The 25,274-nt window shown below is 38.9% G+C and overlaps 1 protein-coding gene across 1 annotated transcript in view; it reads right to left on the reverse strand.

Moving 5' to 3' along the window:
• The window catches only part of rnf43 (ring finger protein 43), a 90,188-nt gene that overhangs the window by 23,947 nt on the left and 40,967 nt on the right, over positions 1 to 25,274 (reverse strand). The window contains exon 2 of the mRNA XM_088439976.1: positions 14,216 to 14,329. Coding sequence (XP_088296102.1) covers positions 14,216 to 14,329 — 114 coding nt within the window. The remainder of the gene's footprint in view (positions 1 to 14,215; positions 14,330 to 25,274) is intronic.

The raw sequence follows: 25,274 nt of genomic DNA on the forward strand, positions 1-25,274 counted from the left end.
ATCGGTGAGTTAGAATGCTTTGCACTTTCCTGCCTGAGTCACACTCGAACAGGTTCGTACTGAAAAGGAGCGGCACTTTGTCTGCATTGCATTGGTTTGGATGCTTGATTCGCTGCCTGAGGAGGGAAGTATTGGTAACACTAAACTGTACGCTTTCCGCCGAGTAGCACTGGGAACTTGCCCAAAACTGAGCTGGTGAGCAATACAAAATAAAGGAAAAAAAAGACAGCAAACAAGAAGGTGTGTCTGTCTTTTTTATGGGAATTTTTCACTTAATCTCATAAAGGCACCATGAATAACCTCGATCTGTTTGTCAAGCAGTTCAAAAGAGGCTCCGCATGCCTCCACTTGCTGCCGTATAAAAACAACATTCTATTGCAGACCTTAGAGACGGCCGGCGGCTCAGCGCGCACAATGAGAACTGGGATGTGCCAGACTGGTCGATTAAAGACGGGAGGGCGGAGAGAGAATTAGGTGTACATGGGAATGTGGGTGACAACAATGGGAAACAATGGGAGGGGGAAGATGTGAAAGTGGAGAGGAAAGTGACAACAAACTTTCCTGTCAACGGGGAATCGTGACATGGCCAACTTGACCTAGAAGAGAAAGATGGACCGGATCGGCAACCCCGCACTTGACTGAATCAACTTCTCGGCTTTCCTTTCTAAGCAAAGTGGAACCATGAGCGGGAGTAAAGATATTCTAGCCCGTCAACCGCTACAGTCAGCCAACGGTCGGAGACATGAACAGCTACCGGCACATGACTTAAAGATAAATCAAAACAACTGTGCTGTGGGAACGATTTATCCCAAGTCTTTTATTTCACACGTGGTTTTCAAAACAATGCGATCGAATTAACTTTGGCAGAAAGCAATTGTCTTATCTTCCTCTTTATGTTTCGTTCTTCTAAACGATGTATATTTGACAAAAATGATCAAGTTAGCCAAACCTAAAAAGAGTTCCTAATAAGGTCATCTAGGGCTCAGCAATACATTGAATTAATTCATTTGTCATTTTAATAGTCGAAGATTTCAAAACTTTTAGCGCTAGCCGTTTTTAGACAGTCTTTTAGCTCAAAATATTTGAAAAAATATATATAAATACCTAGGACTGAATACCTGGACTCCTAAAAACGTAAAATTACATCTTTGGAGTTGAATGAGTTAATTTGATTATACAATTATTTTTACACATAATAGTAATGTCGACTGAAAATGACTACATGCTGAAAGCTCAAGTAACAAACAATCGTGAGTCAGCTTATGAATGTCAGATGACCATTACGTGAGCCATGATTGGTCGTTACCAAAGGCTTGATCACAGGTAGTGTAATTTTCACGCGACGGCAAGTAGAAAATTGTGGTTTATAGACATAAATTAACTTTTTACTGTACTGTTATGGAAATGCGTAAACCAGGCAGAATATATATATATATATATATATATATATATATATATATATATATATATATATATATATATATATATATATATATATATATATATATATATATATCGTTTTTTTTTAAACCTTTGCTGTTTATAGACCAACTTCATCAACACGAAGTGGTCAGTCAAGGAATAAATTTCAATTATTCTCCATCTTGGAGGAAGAATAGCCGCTTATGAGAAGGTCACGGCACACAGAGAAGCAATAATGCAAGCAACCATCAAAGTATTTTCACAAATGAAACTATTAAATAACTCATTAAATATAATGCTCTGTGGTTACAACTTGCGCAACTTGTTTTCTAGAATTCATGCATGTGTTGCTGTTGGCTTGCTGCGTAGTTGGCAAATTGATAGTTCTGTCAACCTGAACAATTAACAAAAAAGCAAGCAGAACAAAAAAACACTTGAACGGCTTCTTCTACACACCTTGGAAGTAAGAATCTGTTTCTTTCACTCCACTATGCTTAATATTTTGTCTAGTTGTGTTCCCAGTGGAGGTTTAAGTAGCTCAAACCCTGATGATGACACTAATGTTATCTATGTGAAATTTCCACATGACACAACCAGACACGCAAAAAAATAAAATAAAATACAAAAAAAACCATAACATAGCATGATATTGTTTAGACACAATTAGATTCGATCACACAGTCACTGGAAACACATTTGTAATTCCGCCCAAATTCAGGTGGCCGGAGCTCAGGTTTTTGCGATGCTATGCGCTAATCCTCATGGGAAATGTAGTTATCTATTTCTCAAAACGCTGTCCATATGCTGCTGCTACGATCAACAACACCTGGACGTTCCTAAATGGCTTGAAGTTGTATTGTTTTAACTTTTAGACAAGCTTTGTCAAAACCCACAAATTGTTGACTTGCTTTGTTGACTACAAGCTCTTTACTTGTGCCAAGCAATATAAAAACAGATTTCCAAAAGATCTCTTTAAATGTATATCACCTATCGACTTTTCCTCATTGTGTTGCGTTCAGGGAGCTAGTGCAAGAATTGGGAAAGCTTAGAATACTGAGAGAAGTCGATAACTCGCTTCTCTTCCTCTTCTTCAAAAGAAGACATTTGCCTTTGTCATTATGAAAGGAATGTCTTGGCTAGCATGTTGATTGTGGCTCCAGAGAAGCAATTTAAAGCCAGCTCTCCAAATCACAATAATATAACAAAAAACACCTGCCTTTTTGCTCTAAGTCACAACAGGCGAAAGAAGCATTACCATTGGTCTCGTTCAGTAGCTTCCATTGACTATTTGGTCATCTTGTAACTTAAAGGGGGTTCATGATGAAAAGATTTTATTACCTCTTGATCTCTTCTTGCTCTTAACACGTAAGACTGGGTGTGATTTCATGTGTAAAGCTGTTTCGCTGACTTACTTTTAGAAAGACTGAGATGATCAAAAGATGATGATAATGACTGCAGTAATAATGTCATGCCAAGATCCTTAGAAAGACAACGCAATAGCACATCTTGAACTACAGGGTCAGAGGGCACCACACTTGTTTGAATGTGCTTTAGAGTTGCCAAAAGTGAGATACAAAAATGGGCAAAAATAGACACACAAAAAAAACTACAGTTGATGGAACTTAACATGTTTTCTTCCCAGTAAAAGGAGCATCTTATGACGGTCCAATTTTTGGTGGTATCATCTGGATTCTGTCTCTGTTTAGGTCTATTATGCAGCTCTCTATTTTTAGCGTCTCATTTTCTCGAGACCTCTGTGGCCAGTGGCGACGACAGCCTGATGAAATCCTGACCCTTGCGCACTCCCTTTGAAGTAACGCATGAGGGATGTGCCGCCCAAGTACGAAAGCAAAGTCTGCATTCTGAGTGATGATGAGATGATGAATACTTTATATAGTACAGTACATTAAAGTACTTACAGTGTGTTGTTCGTGTGCATCATTGTTCCTTGTAAATTATACTGCCGTGCTACTTTGGATAAAATAACTACAATGTCACTCAGACATGGTTTTCTACTGAGGTCAGGCTGTTCACAAAAGGTTATATTTTGTTACAATACTCTAGCTTAAATTAGCTACTAGCTAGCAGCACTCTGCAAACTTAGATACTGACAATCTGACAAAGTTGCCGTTCATACTGAGCACATTTGAACAAAAAATCGTGACTCAAATTTGCTTTTTCCACTGACAAATTTGCCTCAAAAGCCAACATTTATGGGAGGGATTTGTCTAAAATCAAATGTCTCGAAAGAGCAAAATTGTGGGCTGCTTAGCACGGTTTACAATAAAGTTAAAGAAAAATGGCGTGCATGAAAAAAAAATTGTCATTTGTTTTTTGGGGTTTATAATTCTTCATTTAAAAAAAAAAAAAAAACGGAATCTCAGTACTGTATTTGATTAAGATTTTCTGCAGGATATCACATACCTATGTAAAATGTGAGGGCAATGGATTTAAAGCATCCAAATATTTGGAAATGTACAAAAATAATTTTACTTGTTCAATTCTATCCATTTTTTTTTTTGCCCGATAATTTTTAAGTAAATATATGTATAGACATTTAAACAAAATTATAAGTACAGATGTATTTTTGAAAAAAAAATGTTACAAGGTACTTGGCAATCCACGCATACACTCATGCAGGTGACATTCCAAGTCCTTCTATTTTAGAGAGATACTTCCCACTGTGCGGCACTGTAGACATCTCACTGTTTGTGTATAAAAGTTTTGTGGTAATGGTGACGACAAGCTCAACAAGACTCCAAGGACATTATGGAAGCTACGGTATGTGCCGTTTCAACGAGGGTGGAGAAAAAGAGAAGTGAACAGAAAAGTGAGAAACCATATCGCTGCTAGCAAAGAGCACATCATTTAGCATCAGCGAGGAGAAAATATTTAGCTCATGCCAAAAATGGGAGGGAAACCAATCGACGGCAAGACGCGAGGATGAGAGGTGCCACCGATGGGGCGTGTCTTGCTGCTGGCGTGCTGTGCGCACCTTTAGGCCAGAGAATTTTCCATTTATTCAAGGTGTCGGATGACTGGGGAGAGAGCGGCGTTGAGGGCAGGCCCTCTGTGAATCACTCGCACCTCGTTGATAAGAGCGATGACAGCGCTGAACCGAGCTAACGACAACAATGCTGCAGGTCCAAGTGACATCTGTTCAGTGTTGACCCGCGAGGCCTTTTGGCCTGCAGTTTCCCGGTGCTCTGACACCCTAAGCCTGAAAACCTGCGATTCAGTCGCTTCGGCTGCGCATGCGATCGTTCTATTTAGAGACGTTAAATGACAGGTGGCTTATGTGCTGTTTAACAGGACCGAGGATGCCAAATGATGGCAGCCATGGCAACACAGTTTACAGGCAAGCCTCCATTTGAGTTCATAGTCTAAAATTCAAAAATCGATTCGTCACGCAACTCAGCTCGTTAGATGGAAAGGTGTTCTCCAAACCAATCGATCTCTCACCTGCTCATCTCAGCTGTCCGATTTAAGGTCGCACTTGATTTCCCCAGAACTTGCCAAAACAACATGTGACTGCAGAATGCAACATGGAACTTCTTTTAGAAATAGTGTCAAGCGGAGGAATGCACTTTCCCTTAGAGGGGGGGAACTTAAAGCATTTGTCACATTGTTCAGCTATGGCTATTTAGTCTCCAAACCAGCTGGTGACTTCAACAAAACGCAGGTTACTCGACTCTCATTGGTGGTCATACTAAGGCTGGGGGGCCATTTGTGGCCAACCGTCTATCTTTAAGGGGCCTGCAAAATGTTCTAAAAATGTGCCACTAATGATTTTATTATTTATTAATTTGTTTTTTTTTTACTGCAGAGCTTTTCTGTATGTGTGTGGGCCAATAGGAGGGGACCATATGGTGAAAATGCTAATTTTACAAAAGAATTGTGTCAGTTTATTTTTAAGTTATTTTCTATGGTAATTTCGAAAATACTGGCTTAAACTGACTTAGGCTGCGAAAGAAGAAAAATGAAAAAATTCAAAGAATTCAAGAATTCTATTGACCCAATCCCAAATAGCAATTATAATAAATAACAAGTCTTTTTTTTGTTTTTAAATATAAAAAGCAGATTCCTTCATTTTATGCTCATGTTCTGTTGTTTGGTGTAGGTTGGTGTTTTTTTGTTGTTGTTGTTTTCTATCTGCGGGGTTTTGGGTTATGTGTCACATTCCTGTCCCCGTTTCTGTCTTTATTTGTGTGATTGCGGTATTTTACCTTCCTCGTGTCGACCGATCAGCTTCCCCTGCTTATTGTTCCCGTCCGTCTGTTTCGTGTTTCCTTGTTAGTGTTGAGTGTATTTAGTTCCCAGTTTGCTTTCAGAAGGTTGTCAGGTTATTGTCATACAGTCTCCGCAGTCTACGTATCCACGCGTCTATGTGTCTGATAGTCGGTCCTGCTTCTTGTTGTCTTTTGGGGTACAAAGTTTAGTTGTGATTTTGGTTTGGTTTGTTCTTCGACCTTGTTTTTGTTGTTCTATTCCTCTTTACATTAAATTAATATTTATTCAAGTACTCCCCATCTGTCTGCCTTCCTGCATCTTGGGACATCTTGAGTCTATCTCCGCATACCACTATGTCAGAACATGACAATATCATGGTTCAAATTGTGAACATTAATCTTATTACATCAAATTAATTATCGACAAGTGATGACTTAATAAACGACAACTGTTTTTCTTGTAAATGCGGAGATGGGATTCAGAAAATGATCTCTGACCACTATAAAGTCTTTTAAAATCCTGAACAATGCTACTTAGAGAATGTTTTTTTTGCCTTTAAAAACAATATGTAATAATATGTGATCAATTAATTCACGGCTGATGGTATGCTTGATTAATTAAGTTAAAAAAACACCCTTTCATCTTTTGAGTTTTCTATTTGTGGCCCTTGGAGAAAGTTGGGACACCCCTAGGCCAGCAAAGAAGTCAACCTTAACATTTTTTTTTTTTTTGCCCCTTGAATTTGTGTTGTAATTCTCATGTTTGGGTGAGGGCAAAAGCCTAATCTCTTGGCTCGGTTGTCCTTGGATTTCAAACATAGCAGATACTTGACGAGATGTCCCAACAACTGTCTGTGAATTCAATCCAAACATCTGTTTGACTGTTGACTTCACGCAATACACAATTTTATTGGAGTATTGTGGGAAGTCAACAGTCATATGATGTGCGTACAAAGTTGCATGAGACTTTGTGCATGTTTAGACGCTCATCACTTTCAAGGCAACAGTTTCACAAAAACTTTGTGTTTTTATCATGACCGCCTAAACACTTTTCCGAGCAAATGAGGTTGATTTGGTTAAATTGACGATTAGGAGAATGCCTCATTGAACAGAAATACACAGGCAATAAACACATTGTTTTGGTTGAGGTACAACAGCAAGATATTATGTGGATGAATAAATCGGTCTTGTTTTTATTTTTGTATTAACATAGTTATAAATTTACTGTGAAAAGATGAACCTGAGAGAAAAACACAAAATCAAAAAAGACATGGATTCATAGCTTCAGTTGCCTGCTAGCTAGCGAGCGCTACATACTTTAATCATCACACAGAAATCTTAAATATTATGAGACACATTTACGTATTTTGCATTGTTGACTACATCTTCTTTCATTTTGTGATGAATGATGAAGTCTAACAAATTCACGCTAATGTATAAGGTAAATTTATGAAGGTTTATCATTCAGTGCTGGTGGTTGGCCTTTGCTTTGGCAGGGAATCTTATTTTCCCATTCCAAAAAGATGCATAGCAGGTTAATTAAAGATTGAAAATATTTTGTCCTTGGGTGTGTGGAGGAATGTCACACATGCATGTTTCATGTTGCGATTTTATCCGTACACACGTCTGCTGGTTTATACAGACATTAGTTGTCATCCGATTTTGATTTCTATTGTTGGTGTTTGAAAAGAAAAGCCGAAGATTCAAATACAGTGAAAAAGTCTCTTTGCTGGCATGTTGGTCTTGTGGTGCCTGTTTAGGAATGAGAAAAGGAAACAGAAGATTAAGATGGATCTGGCTGGATGAAAACAACTCCTGTGGTTTGTCTGCTAGTATCATCATAAAAGAAAAGTGAGTAAAAGGAAAGTACCAACGTTCCCTAAAAATCGACAGCGGGTGTTGATGTCAAGCAATATGAAAAGAAGGAAACCATTAGACCACATTATCTTCTCATTGATATGATGGACTTAAGACAATGCCTAACTTTAGTAACAGAGGAAATGGGAGGGAAAAGACTGTGGCATGAGGGTCAAGCAAGCACAAACAGGGAATCTGCAGGCTTTGAACCATTAAACAAGAGAAAAAAAAAAAGACATTTGTGAGGAATGGCGAGAGATGTGCCCTGAGCTACTTTTACATGATTATGAAGCTTGTGCGTTTGAGATGAAATGATCAAAGCAGAGTCAAGGAGCACTGAGAATTTGGCCCTCGGGGAAACAGGAAGAAAGGAAACTTGAAGAGTGTTTTTTTTTTTTTTTAAATCTTGAAGAGATCCCTAACTTTTAAGCAGAGACTCGCAGTCTATGCAATGATTTGAAGTGTTTTAAAATTTAGTGGAGAATTAAATCAAGGAAGGTGGACAAGTCGCTATTGTAAAAAAAAAAAAAAAAAAATCTGGCACAGACAAGCAAAGAAAACATTTTATGAGAAGGAAATGAACGTAAACCCAGATCTCAATCTTTGTGTACCTGCTGCTTTTAAGATTTGCCCTCAAACTTTCAAAACGACTCCTGCCTTTTCCAGATGTTGCCTGTGTTCAAAAGTTCCTGCTACCGCTGTGGCTATTCCAGCTCTTAACTGCAAAACAGCAGGCAGGAATAGACTAAGGTCAGAAGCACCCCCTGCAGATAATGAGAAACGAGGAGACAAAAACATTGTCATGAGGGTCATTCTTCTTCAGGCTTCCCTTGTTTTCTGCCGCTTCCTGTCATTGGAACCACTTGTTCGCCGGCTGACCACCAAAGGAGATCTTACGACACAATCTGCACAATTCAGGCCCAAAATGTAAATCAAAACACTCATCGCATATTATTGGTCTCAAAAGAAGTGCTTCTCAATTATTTTTTGCAAAGCCCCCCCCCAGGAATAAGGAAACATTGCCAGCCTCCAAACAAAACAAAAACCACGTTAGTATGGCTTTACGGCAGTGCAACAAGTGGAAACTGGAACAGACATCATATTTCAGCTCATATTTTAATCAACGCGATGGTTAAGGCGAATAAAATAATATGAGGGTTGCTTATTACCACAGAGAAATACCTCTTGTCTTACTATCGTGACTTTGCCAAAGCACTTGTCTGCTATTAAAGCAGGTGTGTCCTTGCACAATTATTTGTTAAAACCACTCTTCTCAAATAGATGCGTTCTTCATATAAACAGCAGTTGGAGCTTGAAGGTGAGGAAAAAAAAATCCCCACAAATGTCGGCTTGCGATGCAAATGTTGACATAGGTTTGCTATCTCTGCTTTTCCAAATTAGAATTGGATCGGAACTTGATTGCCATCATTCGATTTCTTTTTGGTACGTTCGACTTCTCTTGTCTGTAAACTATTGGCAGAGTTTACAGCTGAGTACAAAATGACCACATTTCTTCAAGCGTTTGAAACATTTGGATAGTGGTCTTCAGGAAACGTGATCAAATAACGCACAAAGATCCGCGTACATGCACAGGAAAAGCCGAGTTGACGACAACAGGATTACGACACAATCGTGGCAAAGCCCTTTTCATCCGAGAGGAATAGAATCAATAAGCGAGGCTTTCTAAAAGAGTCAACAGGTTCAGACATGGGCCAAACACTACATCAGTGTGAGGGCCGTTCTCACCAAAAAAAAAAAAAAAAACGACGGCTTCTTTGTGATGGAAATGGTTTTGTGCATGAATGAAAAGTCAGTGAAACTTCCCATGCATAAAACAACGCTTTGAACTTTGTAGATTACAGCATTTATTCAGAGCAAAGTACAGTAAGCCTTGTGTGGAGTTTAGACTCGGCCTCTTGGCACCGCTGCAATGTCTTTGCTCAGTGAGTCATGTGTTGCTTTGAGAACTCTTTCAAGGCCTTAATGTACTAAAAAAAAAAAAAAAGCCAATAACAGATCAACTCCAATAAAGTCTGATGCTTGGGTAATCTAGTGGTTTGGTTGCTTGAGTTTCGGTGATTCAATGCTTTAAGCAACCAAATGATTTGGAACCAGGCACATGAATAAATTAGTCGACCAAGCCGGGTAAGTCTACTTTAAAAACAAGTCAATTGAAAATATCTGCCGCCAAGCCATCATTGGCTGTTACCTGGACCACGAGCACATACGATGTCACTTTCTGTCGACAGCAAGTGGCAGAAAACATTTTAAAGGGATCTAAATCATACATGAAAAATAATGAACTCATCAAATTTATTTTAAACAAATATTATTTTTTTACTGCTGAAAAGTAAATCATCCATTTAATCCACTACTTCTCAATTATACTGTATTTTGCAAAGCCCCACCCTATGAAAACAAAAATCTTTGGCACACGTCCATTCGCCACGTCCACTATAAATGGGATTATTTCAAGTATTCCTAGAACTGTATCTTTTTTATCATTAACAAAAGAAAAAAAGAATACAACTTTCAACAAACATTTCTTACGGCGTTTATACGGGTCACACACAGGTTGGTTTAAAACAGCAAAAAAAAAAAAAAAAACAACCCCCCCCCCAAAAAAGTGCATCAAAGTGCCTTGGAAAAATGCCAATACTTATTTTATTGCGATTACACTACACATAGCAAAAACAAAGCCTTTTCCCTGAAGTCATCCGGCCCCGCCCCACTATTTCAGAAGGTCTGCTTTAAACAAACCTCCTCAAACTGAGTCTGTTTGCTGTTAAAAAGTGACCCGATCGAAACACAACCACAAAAACAATGATTGAAAAACATTTATCAAAAAACATGTTATGCTATAGTGTCTACAGGACATTGTGTGTTAAAATGTCAATATTGGAAAGAAGTGGAAGTAATTATTGGACGACACGACAAGAATTTTCAAAACGCTTTCTCTTTTTCAGGGTCATAGCAGGGATGGTAGACCACATGCTAGTCACATGCAAAATGAAATTTGAAAATAAGAGTTGACACTGGTTTCAAAGAAGTGGACCATACGAACCACTAAACCTACCACTTTCGTCCTGCCTAAACATTTTTATTGGTTAAGGGTACACCAAACAAACAGCAAGGAGCTCTACTTGTCTGTGTGACCCTGGTTTTATTTTTCCCTACCCAAATTGAACCGTCACCCAGCTTCGTCTCTTGTTACTTTTGACCAGGAATGCCGCGCCAATGTTGAAATAGAAAGGCATTCCAGAATGTTGTGCTGATTAGCTACGGAGGTAGTAACACTCATATCGGTTTCTGTGCAAACGGGACAGCTGGAATGGTTGATCCTTGTAAAAGCACACGTTTTGATTTCGCTCTCGAATTGGACCTGATTCGACATGCATGTGCAGGTGTACTGAAAGATGTGGGCGGTCAGTGTATATTATATTATTCTAACATGAACTTTTTCTGGAAACTGCAAAATCAGTCAATGCCTGGGTATATGTGCACCAGGAGAGGGCAACATCTGAAGGCCAAAAATAACACATAACCTATTCCGACCAGATGGACTGTACAAAGTCAGATTTGTGTTTTCAATAGAGCCCCAACCGAGATGGATTTGAGGCTCATGCCAACTTTAGGGAGAAAAAAAGCGATACAGATCAATACTGATTAATTGGCCTATTAATTGTGAAATTATAATTAACAATGCACCTATTCTCTGGGAATTGTATGTTTTTTTTTTATGTTTCACTATGCATTTCATTTATTGTTTTAAGCATATGGTAAGTTTTATGTAAAGTCGTGGCGGACGGCAATGTTTTGCACAACTTCCTTGCATTGCTCACCTAATCAATGCTTTTAAAAATTAAGAGAGAAAAAAAAAAAAAATATATATATATATATATATATAATTTTTTTTAAGGGCTAGAAAACTGCAGAACTATTGCCCCCCCCAAAAAAAAATATAAAAACTCATTTATGTGTACTATACACAACATGTCAACATAGCCCAAAACAGAAAATGATAAAACAAACAAACAAACAAACAAAAGACTATTTGGAAACTTTTTTCTGTCCTTAATACACTGCTGAGGTATCGAATTGAGACTCTGTACCGACAGATCCTCAAAAATCAAGTGATTCAGACTCAGGTGCAGAAAAAAGTGATCTTTACATCCCAAACGATTGTTCCTTGCTTAAATTGCTTGTGTACAATCTCTGCAAATAGTGACAGTACATAAAGGCAAAACATTTACATAATAGGCAAATGTCATAATTTTGGGCCGATATTTAAGTCGGTCAGTCTTTATTCGGACAGTCTCTCGTTTTGAATCGCTGCAGATGCGCAAACGAGCCCAAGTGTATCATTGAGACAAACAAGTAGCAGATACTCTACTATAAGAAAGCCTGTGAGCATCAATGTTAGTTCTGGCCTCGCTGTGTCGCTAAGGATAGTGTGCTACAAACAAAAAACAAAAAAAAGGAGACAAAGTATAATCATAAAAGTTGGCAGGCTCACGTTATTTTGCTTCCAGTTCTATTTTTAGTGCATGCGGTGCAAAATGAACCCTCTGCCGGCATCAGAGTATCTATAGATCAGTGGGGTGGGTTACAGTCAGACTAAACCGTAAACAAGTCTCATTCAAAGAACCACACATCCAAACCATCTGACTCATCCTTTTCAAAAGACAGCAAACTAACCAGCAGCGGCATGATGAATTCCCTCAAAGAAGAAGAAGAAGAAGAAGAAAAAAAGGAGGCCAAGACTAAAAGTGCGGAAGCAAGGATGCAGGTGGCTAGAGTGGAGCTTATATTGGAACACATATTTTACAGACCACAACAACAACAACAACAACAAGTGCACCCCCCCTCCATTCCCTCCCCTTGATTTCAAAGGCGGGAGGGAGGAAGCGCTCGGAAGCAACAACCTTTTGTCCCGAAGCCTGTGTTTTCTTCATGGGACTACTCAGCGATGCCATTAAGGCTTTAATCAAAACCATTTCTGCATTAAGCCTTGAGTGACATCTCCCACTGGCTTCGTTTCCCACTGAGAGAGCAAACAGAAGGACGACGAAAGCGGCGAGCAAATGTGTGGGAATGTCTCGACATCATCGCCATGGCGGCCAGCTCTTCAACATGGCTTTAAATTAGGGGAAAAGAAAACACAAGCTAAAAAAGGCAGTCCGCTAACTATACTCCTGCCTGCTAATTTGCCACCACTTGAAAAAGGAGGAAAATAGCAACAGTTTTACATCACACTACTTTTAAGTTAGTGTGTGTATGGAAGAATACTTAAACACAAGGGAGATCCAGGTCCCCTCGCACATACATCTAAACCATTGTGGGCGGAATCTATCTATAAGTTCTGGCTGCTCTCATATTAGAGGGAAGCAACTATGGCTCACTGCTCTGGTTCTGATGGGCTGAGATAGGACGAGTGACAGCTGGCTCTGAAAGTCTCGGATTCGCAGCCAGGGCTCGCTGCCACTTGTTCCGCAGTGGCTCTGATCTAAGCCCACTCCCCTTTGCAAAAGCCATCACCATCCTCGAACAAATCGTTCCCATGTTTCCTTTATGGGCGGCGGAAAGATTAAGATGATAGCATTGACCGGTTGGACCACGTCGGAAAAGGAAATAAGTAGCATTGAATTTTCGACCGAAAAAGCTAACCCCACCCCAAAAAGGAAGATACTTAATACAAAAGCAATATGTCAGAAAAAGAATTACCGTCTGAATTTCACACGCACACAAGAAGAAAAAAGCTTGGTCCGCAACTGCTGTAAAGCGTTTCTTTGCTGGTGCTACGGACGAGCCGAAAAAGACCTACTTCGGTCAACGACGCATCGCATGCCATAGGCGTGTTGTGAAGGCCGACTCCAAAATAATACACCAAATAATGAATTGACGACAACACAAGAGCCAAGGAAATCTTCTATTCTGAAATTAGCCTTTGTAGCCGTGTTAGTGGAGTGGCTAGCTACAGTCCTTGCAACTCGATTTTTATGGCCATCACATCTCATCTCTACCAATATCAACCCACCGCCATTAAAATAAAATATCATATACATTCGCTGATTAATGATAATAAGAAACCGCTTGTCAATTATGCTGATTTGGTGTGATACAGCACAAGTCTCAGGCGTTAGCGCTAACAAGGGATGCAGTGCATGTGGTGCATTCAAACCCAGTCGGATATTTTACTCTAAGAGAAAAAGAAGTCAGTCAATACTGCCAACGTCTAAACAGTGAGTTTTCTAACAATCTATGAAACCTGACATGTGTCAAGAAGAACGATGGGGGTGAAACTACTTTGATATTTTACTTAATTACAAAAAATGTCGTTTACAATACCTAATCAAATAACTTCTGTCTTCCATTCTAGTAATTGGTTTGTCAATTAATCCATGTAAAACATATACATGCCTTTGTTATATCTAATTATCATGTTTATCACCAAAAAAAGAAAAACAAAACTGGAGCACTTTTAAAGTAGTTCCCTTTAAAAGGGTGTTAAAACATTTAAGAGGAATAAGACCTGTGCAAGACATCACATGTGTTGGTGTTCCAAGTTGAATGGAAATGTGGGAAGAAAGTTCTCGTTTTCCGTTTTCAGTTTTGGCCAACCATTTTCATTTCGGCGCATCCCTAGAAACAAGTCTTTGAAGGTTTGCGAAAGCGATCCAGATGGCTTGTGTGCGTTTGATTTCTACCTTATCGAGCAGCGGCAGACAGCGGGGAACTCTCTGCTCCAGTTTGACAATGGTGATGAAATCACTGTCTTGCCGTTCATCTTCGCTTGTGTTGCACAGTGATAGAGGGTGGTACTGCACACAAAAAGAGGCAAAGGTACAGTTTACAATCTTGTACTGGTGAAAGAAATAAAACAAAACAAGAAAAACGGGAAATGAAGGAAATGAGAAGAAAAAAAAATGGAACTGTGTGCTGAAGCCTATAGCAGTTCGTATTTAGATCTGAGGTGAAGCAGGCATGGTGGTGTCAATTGCGTTCACAGATCAAAGCACCGCAGCAAGGTGGTCCCACCCTCCCGGGCCGTGCGCTGACCCATCGTGGCATGGTCATACCCCAGTAGGCCTCTTCATGTGGCTACGGGGCTCTCCCTCAGCTTACCCAGCGGAAATCCCTTAATTTACCCCCCTCCACCCCCACCACAAGGGTGACATCAACAGCTGGCACCCCAGTGGAGGGGGATTTGATGTAATGTTCTGCAAAGGGCTGGTGCTTGTCTGTCAGAGGGCAGGGAAAACAACAGACTTGAAAAAAGGAGCGCAAATGGGGAGATAAGAGATAGAAACATGATAGATGTGGAATATAGCAATGGATTACGACAATCATTAAAACCGGAAATCATTAAAACAAAAAAAACAAAAGCATAAACCTAAACTACAGAAGAGGCAGGGAGATTCCACCCCCCCTCCCAGCCCCCCACAATACAACCAATGCCCGCTTCAGGAAGTAATGCAGCAACCCCTGGCCTGGCCTGCATAGTGTTCTGCCAGCTGCTTCAAACGGCCCGGCATTTACAAGGATTGAATTAAAGGCTTACAGTTTAACTTGCCCCCTAACAATCAAAAGGGAAGACATTTTTACAAGAAGGTTTAATGATGGCATGACCTCCACTCTTGTTAAGTATTAGCTCAATGGGAGATTTAAAAGAAAAATGTTTGAGTCAAACATTACAGTGCTTTTTAAAACTTATAGCTCTCTTCATCTAAATTGCCTCCACTTCTAAATCTTTTTTAATTGACTATCCAAGCCTATTCTGTTAAGGTTGAGAGATGATTTGTTTTTGTTTTAATAACCTACTAAGGTTGAACGTGTGTCAAAGTGAGTGGCTATAACTCTTTTATTATCTTCTGTGCATGTATTTTTTTATACAGCAACCACATTTGTGCATACTAACTAGTTGAAAGCCTAGAAATTTGCCTAATGCCGATTGATTAACAATTGCAAATTAGCATTGACATGCTAGCGATTACATTTAACGTCAACAACCACTATATACCATTTAGTTCACACTTACATAATGTTATATGGACATTAAACATGTACAGTAATAGTGTTCTGAGTCACTTTCAGACAATTCTTTGGCAATATTCCATCCGTAAACTTGCGTAAGGTTTATGACTTCCTGTTCTTTTTCTTCTTCTTGAGGTGCAGACTGGATATGTCCAATTTGAACACCTAAAAACACCACTATAAGATGTTTACAGTGAGAGGTTATAATTTCAGGTAATAGAGCCCTCGTGCATTTTGGGAAGTTCTTTCCTTCATTTTGGGAAGATTCATGCGCTAAGATTGTTTTTAACTAACTGTTTTAAGCACACAAATAGCATACGTCATTTGGTCACTAGATGGGGGACCAAGACAAGCAATGGGGCTGTATGTCAAGACAGTCTCTAAATGTGTGCTGTCCCTTTGCTGTCATTGGAACACTGCATAGTTCCATGTAGAAAATGGTGACGCAAACTTGGTTCGGCTGTGTTTCAAGGTGGATTTTTTAAATCAAACCATTTCTAAACTCCACACACCCGATTTAGTCGACCCCCGACACTTCAGAGATACAGTACAATTAATTCCAGTGATGTTCTTTCCTAATCTACTGTAGATCAAACCAAAGCGCAGTGAAATTTCTGCTGCGAAATACCCCTAAAAACGTAATATTCAGAATTCAACCCAAAACATAAATAAATACATAATTCGTCTGTTTCGTCATGGGCATTTTTCTTTTTAAGTGGAGAGAAAAATCCGAGTGACAGGAATGACTAGCGTTCAAGAGCTGTAGCAGCTGCCTTGAAGTTCCATCTGGATTTTTGAAGGGAGTGTGAATGTGTTTTGACAAGAGGGAGCATTATCTTCTATTTCAGACAAGCTTTCACCACGTCGAATCAGATGGCTACAATCACTCGCCGTGTGCCACGTTAGGTGCCATCCAGCACTGCCATCAGGGTACAAACGGCATCAGGACATAGCGAAACATCTTCACCGGGTTTTTGTGTGGCCTTGAGAAGAAGGGGCCTGGGAAACCAAATCATCAAGTCTCCATTTCACAGAGACAAGAAACCACAGGGCACGCAAACAGTTCCCCACAGACTGTTAACAATGCTCACTCCTCCATTCCGCCTCCTCCTCATCTGTCTAGATCTGTTGCAAACTGACGGGGACATGTCCCTTGGCTCTTTTGTAGCCACGATTAAAGGCATTCCTTTCCAGTTCAATCAAAGGCTGTTACAAAAATATTCTGAGGCAAGAAACTAACAGCTTTAAAAACAAATACACGGACAGAAAAAGAGCAAAATAAATAGTAGCTGTGGAGAGAAGTCAATAATATTTTCCTCTTTGCTTAGGCCTGGGGATGTTCTTTTTTCATTTGCCAATAATCGGCAACAGGGCTTTCTAGTTCATCTGCTGCCAGCCAGTGAAGGAGGGAGGAAGATCATCAGGTTCCACCGCTCAATTACTGGCAGTTCATCTTCGGAAAAAAAAAAAAAAAAAAAGAGAACAATTGCACTGAAAAGTGAATGCACTGTCATTTAAAGAGTTTGAGTGACTCACTCCCACACTCACTTGATAAATTGCAGTGTCAACAATGGACACTTCGCTTTTTTTTTCTTTTTTTTTTTGCTTTGTCTTGCGAGCCAAAATTTGAGGTATGAGTAAGCTTCAGGTACACCACTGATTAATTGGAGTGGAAAAAAGGAGCAATTAAGCTTCTGTTATGCTCTTGCAATGTGGGCAAGAAGAGCCACTGTCAACTGTTCGTTGAACTCTAGCTCCTGTTGCCATGCTAGACCACACCCACTAAAGGCCCACACCCAACACACAAATACCACACTTTATAAAAGAATTACTTTCAATGTTATTGTTTTTCAATAATAGTCTGTGTACATAGCTCATGCATATGTGCATGTATTTACATCATCTCAAAAAACAGGCAGCAGGTGGAACACTGATTAGCTGGTACCACCTTGATTCCGACTCCGGTTTTACTGTGTGGAGTTTGCATGTTTTCCCCATGCCTGTATGGGTTTTATGCAGTTACCCCAGTTTCGAGCCAAACAATTCGGAATTTCTAATATTCCTAATATACCTACAATGCATTGTAGGTTATTTAAGATTTACTGACTTAAATTCATGGCACTTTTAGGTAAAATTTTGCAATGTCAAGGTGAACGCTTAAAAGTCTGCAAGTCAAACAAGCTCTTCAGCAAATTAATAACTCCAATTCAGGTCTTTCATTTGAATCAATTGTCTTCATTTTAGCGTAAACCTATTCTGCAAGACCAAATTGAACTTCACAAATCTGGTCTTGTTTACTGTAATACAGATTATCGCTTGTGTTTGTTCAAAAATACATGAAGAGGAGGACCTTAAAAGAAATAATTGCATAATAAATCACAACCACATTACTATATGGGAACTAAAGAACTTTCTTTAGAACATTTTTTCTATGTACCCCCCTAGTATAAACAGGGCATTCTGATTGATATTTTGTTTATGGAAGATGATTGAGCAGAGAAATCCACTTGTTTTATTTATGTATTTATTTCATAGTCGTATTGCCAAATGCTGTCGACTGAAAATGGCATGACAGGGCTCAGGTGACGAGCGAACGTGATATGTCTAGACTTAGAAAACAGCTTAGCCGTGATTGACTGTGATGTCATTTTCAATTGACAGCAAATGCAAAAATTGTCATTGCCAAAGAGGATAAAATCTGGTGGAATTTGCGCTTAAGTTAGCAAAAGCAATATTAATCGCAATACCTTGTTTAGAATACTGAAGCCACACAGAACGTATCATGATAGTAAACAATTGATGTGACTTCCCTTCTGAGGGGAAAAATGTCATGATTTTCTCTAAATAAAGTGCACAATTTTTATGATAAAAAAATGGTGGTGTTTTTTTTTTTTTTTTTTTTTTTTTTACAAAGTTGATACAAATACATGGCATTTATCCAAGATTGGACATATGTGTGAAATGAACAGGATGAAATCAACTCATAAGTTACAATGCTACAAAGTATGTTGACCAATTGTCGTGACACTTTTTTTGCAATAAATCACTTTTTTGAGCGAGTAAGAGAACAAGCCTTGTCAGTGGCGTAAAGGCCTCAGGCCTGCCACTTTTCTGCACATCAGCAAATATTCTTTAAATGCACCGTGGTTCTATTGTGTATGTAGGACATGCACAGTAACTAGTCAGACATGCACGCACATTAATCTATGCTCTGGATTGCTTATTTAACAAGTGACTCCACCTCGCAAAACTGGCTTGCTTACGAGCTTTCATCGTCAAGCACAGTACATCATCAGCTGCTGCCAAAGTTGGCACCTTAGCTCACTTTTATATGGAAAGCAGCCTGATTACTGAAAATACATAATTGATGTACCCATAGCACACCTACGAACAATTTCAATAATTATGCCTTTGTCGAGTCATACGAGAGTGACATCAAAGATAGGAGTCTTTTTGCTAGAGGCGCACATGCGTGTGCTTGCATGTGAACGTATGACATCTGCAAACGCTGTGCAGGAGCACAGAGAGACGAAGACGATCACATAACATGTAACGTTAGAGCCTAGGTGGCTGGATGTGGTAAAATGCGCTGACAAGTGATCAAACACCGTCTGCCTTGATAATTGGACAAAGCTTGGTGTAGCCAAAGAGTGCGCGTCTTTATTTGGGCTCAAAAGGGAGGCCGGAGCGCCGCCACCGAGGTGTTTCTCATATATCACATTTGTCCTTGGACTAATAAGTAACTGGCTGTAGAGTCATCGTATACACCCCAGCACAGACGGAAACACCTTTTGTATGATGTTCATTTTTTGAAAGTCCTGCGGCAGTGTAAACAAAATCAGAGAAGAAAAATGCAAAGTAAGCTGTATCATGGTCGGTTCATTTTTTTCATGTTTCCTGAAACAATGATATGTAAACACATGTACTGCACCTCTTAAGCATTGGAAGTTGTCTAGACACTAGAACAATAAATGCCGTATTTTTATAAGTCGCAACTTTTTGTCATGTTTTGAGCTCTGCGGCTTATAGTCCAGTGCGGCTTATCTGGCCTTTTTTTTTTGTTTGTTTAAGCAGATGTGTGTATTTATATATGTCTACATTTAATAAGACAATGTATACAATTTTGGGTACATTTGTGACGTGTGAATTTTATATACAGTACACAGTATATGTGATTTTATTTATGTATTTATGATTGTATATGAATTATGTAGAATGTGTTAATATCTTCACTAAAATAAACTAATAAACAAAGGGAGACAAAAAAAGATGCTATTGAAGTATTGATTTCGATTTTGAACTGCTATTTAACTAACAGATATCCATCCATCCATTTTCTATAAATATGTTGCGATGTTGGATTAAAGAGAAGATGTTGCTTTTGGCAGACAATTACAAAAAAATTAAATAACTAAAAAAATTTTAGACGTCATATACCATCTTTTTGCATCAAGAGCTGATGTTATTACACGCGGCTTATAGTACAGTGCGGCTTAGCCGTGACAAAAATCAATGTTTTGTTCATATTTTGCTGCTGCTGCGGCTTATATACCAGTGCGCCTTATAATCCGAATTCTGGCAATAGTAGCTTGTCAATGTCAGCATAATTAAAAGTTGCTTATTAGTACCCAATTTGGTGACTGAATGTGATTTTGAAACAATGTTTTATTGTTTGTATCAGGAAAGGGGAGCAACAGTTTTCGCGACAAAATAAAAGTTTTTTTAATGCATTTATGTCCATATATAAGTGTCCAAATAGAGGGGCTATATGACCACAGTGAACAGGCCGTGTCAAGTTTGAATGTACATCCACGGCACCAAATGTTTTCTCTTTCGGGGGGGCGGGGGGGGGTTGCTAAACAATAATTGAGAAGTTAAATGGTAAACTAAGATTTATTTAGAAGTTGGCCTTTTCACTGCGTTTCTGGCATGTTGTGTCATGCAGAATATTAAAAATTGTTGCTACGATTGGCTTGACATGTTTTTGAAGTGTATACTAACAAGCGGGTATTGAGGATAAGAAAAAAATGCCTTGAGCATTTTTTTCAACTGAGGTACTCAAATTATTTGAGGACTCGTTTCAGCCTGATACACATCACTGGTGTCATGTGGGATCTTAATCACTTTCTAGAAGACCTCAGAAATGACAAATTTGTCACATTGTATCATAAAAGAGACCAAGCCATTTTGGATACTTAGGATCTATATTTTTGAAAGACTATGAAAGTCATATATTTATATATGTATAGTATGTGAAGTATGTGAAACACAATGAGTTAAATATGCTATTAAAACTGCCTTGCCTAGACTATTGTGCAAGTTGGCGGTTATCATTAAAAAAGAGCAATTACATTGCTTATACAACAAGTTGGGCGCCTGTGCATGTACTTCTTGCGTGAGCCAACGTTCCAAGCCGAGGCTCGTCTTTTTAACTGCCGTATCTGCATGATTGCGGTATTGAAAGATTACATGCGCCATATGAAAAATGGTCGTGAAAATCGTCCAATTCGAGACCTTCGAATTGTCATCCGACAAAATGGCCAATCAATTGTCAGGTGAACTGCGTTGTTGGGAAAATGTCTCCTTCCTCTCTACTTTTTCATAGCAATAGGAAAAAGCATTTTGTGGCAAATGGAAACAAGCAGAAGACATTAGTGCTTTTGACCTGTCAAAAAAAAAGGCCTTCCCTGCCTTATTTTATTGAGTGTCAGTCTGTAGTTTTTACCACAAAGAAAGACTTAAAGGAATGTAGTCCCATAAAATCCTTAATTTGTTGGATGTGTTCTAAAGAAGGGTACTTCATTAAAATGTTTATATTCTTGAAATGGTATGAAACATCCCCAAAATTAAACAGGAGTAGGAAAAAAAGCAAAATATTAAAGGGGCCCACTGTATTCCAAAATGCCGTGTTTGTGAATGGCTTTTGACATTGCGGCAGAGACTCGAGACAAAACCCAGCTGATTCGGTGCGAAAGACAGACTACACCTTGGGCTGGGTGCCGTCATAGGGCAATTGTGGGCATCCTAATAGATCCCAAGCCAAGCATGAACTCAGTGCACCATTAAGTTGAAATAATCATCTGAAACATGGCTCTCATGCGGCAAACTGCAAAGAGTCATGAAAGACAAAAAACAAATGGGATACTTACTAACTTTTTGCATGGCTTGGTTTTTCCAATGCACACTACATACATAGACACAATAAAACATATTAAGGCTATCGCTAACAACTCTGACGGTTTCATGAGCCTCAGGCTAGAACTACACTATACATTTCAAAGCTCTGAGTGAAACATAAACACAACACTTCCCTGTCATAACAGGTCAGTGGCTCGGTAAGCCAACAGTTTGTTAGTATTGCAGTGATCCCTCTTCCATGCAGACACGGAGGCCACATCCACACGTCCTCCAGGCTTCCTCTGGCCCTTCACTGGCCTGCGGGATGACGCCACACTGATCACCTTTCCACAACATCACGCAGAGAGAAAAAATCTCACTTTTCACCTTGTCAATCACTCTTGTGATGGGCAGACACATCAGTCAGACATACTATATACTGTAAACACACACTTCATATATATATATATATATATATATATATATATATATATATATAGCTAAACTGAGAATTAAGTGCCTGCATAGGGTCCTAAAGAGTTTTTTTTATGCCAGTTTTTGTATTCAGTAGACCTAATCGGTGATCCGTACAAAGAAATTGCCGTGGTTCAACTTGCTACCAGAGGATGAGGAGCAAAAGTAGGAGTGGTCATGTCAAGCGCCACAACAACATACCAACGTAACATACCACCATAACAACTTTCCACGCTGCTAACTTAGCCAACTTCAAATGGTGAATATTTTTTTTCGTCACTTTTATTTAACCAGGAAGAAATCCATTGAGATTTACATGTCTTTTGCAAAGTTGTCCTGGAGAAGAGTTTAAAGAAACCAGAATTTGACTTATTGCGAAACATATACATATAGACAAAGTGAATATGGAGTCACACTTTGCTGAGCACAAAAGCAGAGTTCAAATGAGGCTATCTGTCCACCAGCTGTGTACTATTAGTGATTACATTTTTTTTGGCCAACACGGCTAAACAGGCATCCAGTCAAGATTCAAGTTTTATTGACAATACAACTAATATGAATAGTAATACCACTTAATTCTTAATTAATTCTTATTTTGTTCCCTTCCCTGAGCAGACTGCATTCCATAATAGAGCAAATAATAAGGTAGGCAATAAAACAAAACAAAACAAAAAAAAACAGTGAGAGAGCATTAAAGCCAGTAATAATAAACGACTAATAAATGAAGTGACTTACGTTCTGAGCATATTACGGAGTAGGTAGAGTGAAAAGATTTATACATATGAGGAACGTTTAGTGCAAAATATTATGTATTTAGCAGCTTTCCTGCACTGTGCAGGGTTGCAAGGTGCATGGGCGACCGTGGGCGACGCATTGTGCACCCCTGGTCTAGACGAAGAAGGATTGTTACTTCAAAGGGATGTTAGTGTCCATACTATATTGCATTTTTTCCCTTGTTGAATTCCATGGCTCTCAAGGACATTTCTTTACCAACTGGGATGAGTTGTATTTTGTGAATGATGTCCCAGCATCCCGCACCTTAAGTCAAGGAAATGATCAGCATGATTAACTATTATCTTGAACACTGTCAGTAATGTCCACATTAAACTTGGTTCATGTCAAATGAACTTTGCAACCAAACTTAGAGGAGGGTTATCAACAGAAAGACAAAGATGGTCATTGATGGAATTTTACTTAAAAAGGTTGCTCAACGGCCCACTGGAAAAATAAAATTGGGCACTTTGCAAATTCAAGTTCAAACACCGGGATTGTTGTATGACTTTCTCGTATGATCTTGGAGTAAAATTTCCTGTGCAAATGACCTGTCTTGCAAATACTTGTGAGTTTGAGTTTTAATGGCGCAGAACTAAACCTATAAGTGAGACATTTTGAGAAAAAAAAATGCTTCTCACAAAGAATCATAATTGGTTGTTTGGCTCAGTATTTTACCAAAAAATTCTACTAAAGAATCAAAGAAAGCCATTATGACAGTCCTTAAAAAGTAAAACAAGATGATATCTTATGATTTTACGTTAATTACAATTTTTCTTAATTACTAAATTTGACAGAAAATATGTTAACCCTTATAGAAAATAACTGTTGAAAATGATCATTATTTTTAATCATTTAATTGCATATATTAATCCAGTTTTATGTACGTATTTATTTTTACAAAATCAGGCTCGTGTCTGAGAAAATGAAAACAGACGATATATTCAAATTTTACACCTAAATCCTTTAAAATTACTGTATATATAAATACATGGGGGTAACTGTAAAATGGACAAAGTGACAGCAATTTGAATGTTGCCAAGTCGAAATCACTAGTTTATAGGAAAACACGTTTCAAGTTTTGGCACCATAATGTTTGACTGCTGCAAATGTTCTACTAATGCCTTATTTTCATACAATTCCATCATCATCATCTTACATTTTTCTCTGTGTGTAAAAACTGCAAAATATTCCATGCTAAGCTATTATAACAAACATTTTGGCACATTTTAGTAAACTACGAATTAGACTTTAAACTTGGATGTGGTTTACCCAGAAACATACTTGGCAAAAGGACATTCTAAAATTCCAAACCGAAAAAAGCCTTCAGATGATAATTTTAACCCTGTACGTCATAACCTAATATTATGTCACCCAGAAAAAAGGACTGCCCCCTTCAGCATCACTGACGTCAGTGGGAGCGCGTGACACAAAATACACGCAAAAATAAATGAAAGGCTTTTGCGTGTTATTTGTGATCTACTCTAGTGTTCATGCGGTCGCACTGTCCGCACACTAGCAACTCCTTAGCAACTTGCGAGTAAATAGCTGAAAACAGCATCATCTCCTTATGTGGCCCCTGGTTGATTTAAAAAGTGATTTCCAACCAGGGTGCAGTGTGCCACGAGAGATCATCAGGTGCATGGTGGGAAATCATTCCGCTTCACTTCACTATTATTCATTTATGTCTATTTTTTGTTTGTCTGTCTGATAAAACTGCCATTCGGAAGATAAGTCTTTCCCCACTCATTTCATCTGCTTCTGCAAGTAGTTTTAACAGCTAAGCAGAGCGATCAGGTTGTCCGGTACCATTTGTATGTATGTTCAATTGAGAGAAGTGTGGAGGGCTTGGAGGGGGTTAGCGTTGCGGCGATGTGGGCATGCAGCCAAGTGCACGGAGCTCCTCGTGGAATGCCATGGAAAAACGAGACAGTGGAATGCAGACTCCACTGAGCAGTGTAAACAGGCTGGGCTGAGAGAAATGTTGCCACGCTGCTTTGAAGTCGCTTCAATCTCCACGTCGCCCGCACACACATGGACAGTGTCATAAACGGTCAAAGGAAAGGGAGCAAGGCATTCGTCTACAGAGCTTAGCCAAATTTCAATATGACCAAATCAATTCTAAAAAAGAAGTGTTGGAAAAAAAATGCTGTTACATAAAAATCGCCTTATACTCTCATGCTAGACGCCAAGCGAGAAATTGACAAACAAGCTCACGAAAACTCATTTTAGCGAGCATCCGTAAAATTTTAAAGGAAGAAAAATGTTTTCTTTTTCTTAATGTAGATTCTAAATTGCCATTATTGGCTCATGTCAAGACCTCCAGTTATAAAAAGCGTACTTTTTAAACGTAATCCATATGAAAGTGTG

The sequence above is a fragment of the Hippichthys cyanospilos genome, chromosome 18, assembly GCF_059441005.1.
Source record: "Hippichthys cyanospilos isolate Australia breed blue-spotted pipefish chromosome 18, RoL_Hcya_1.0, whole genome shotgun sequence".
Lineage (NCBI taxonomy): Eukaryota > Metazoa > Chordata > Actinopteri > Syngnathiformes > Syngnathidae > Hippichthys > Hippichthys cyanospilos.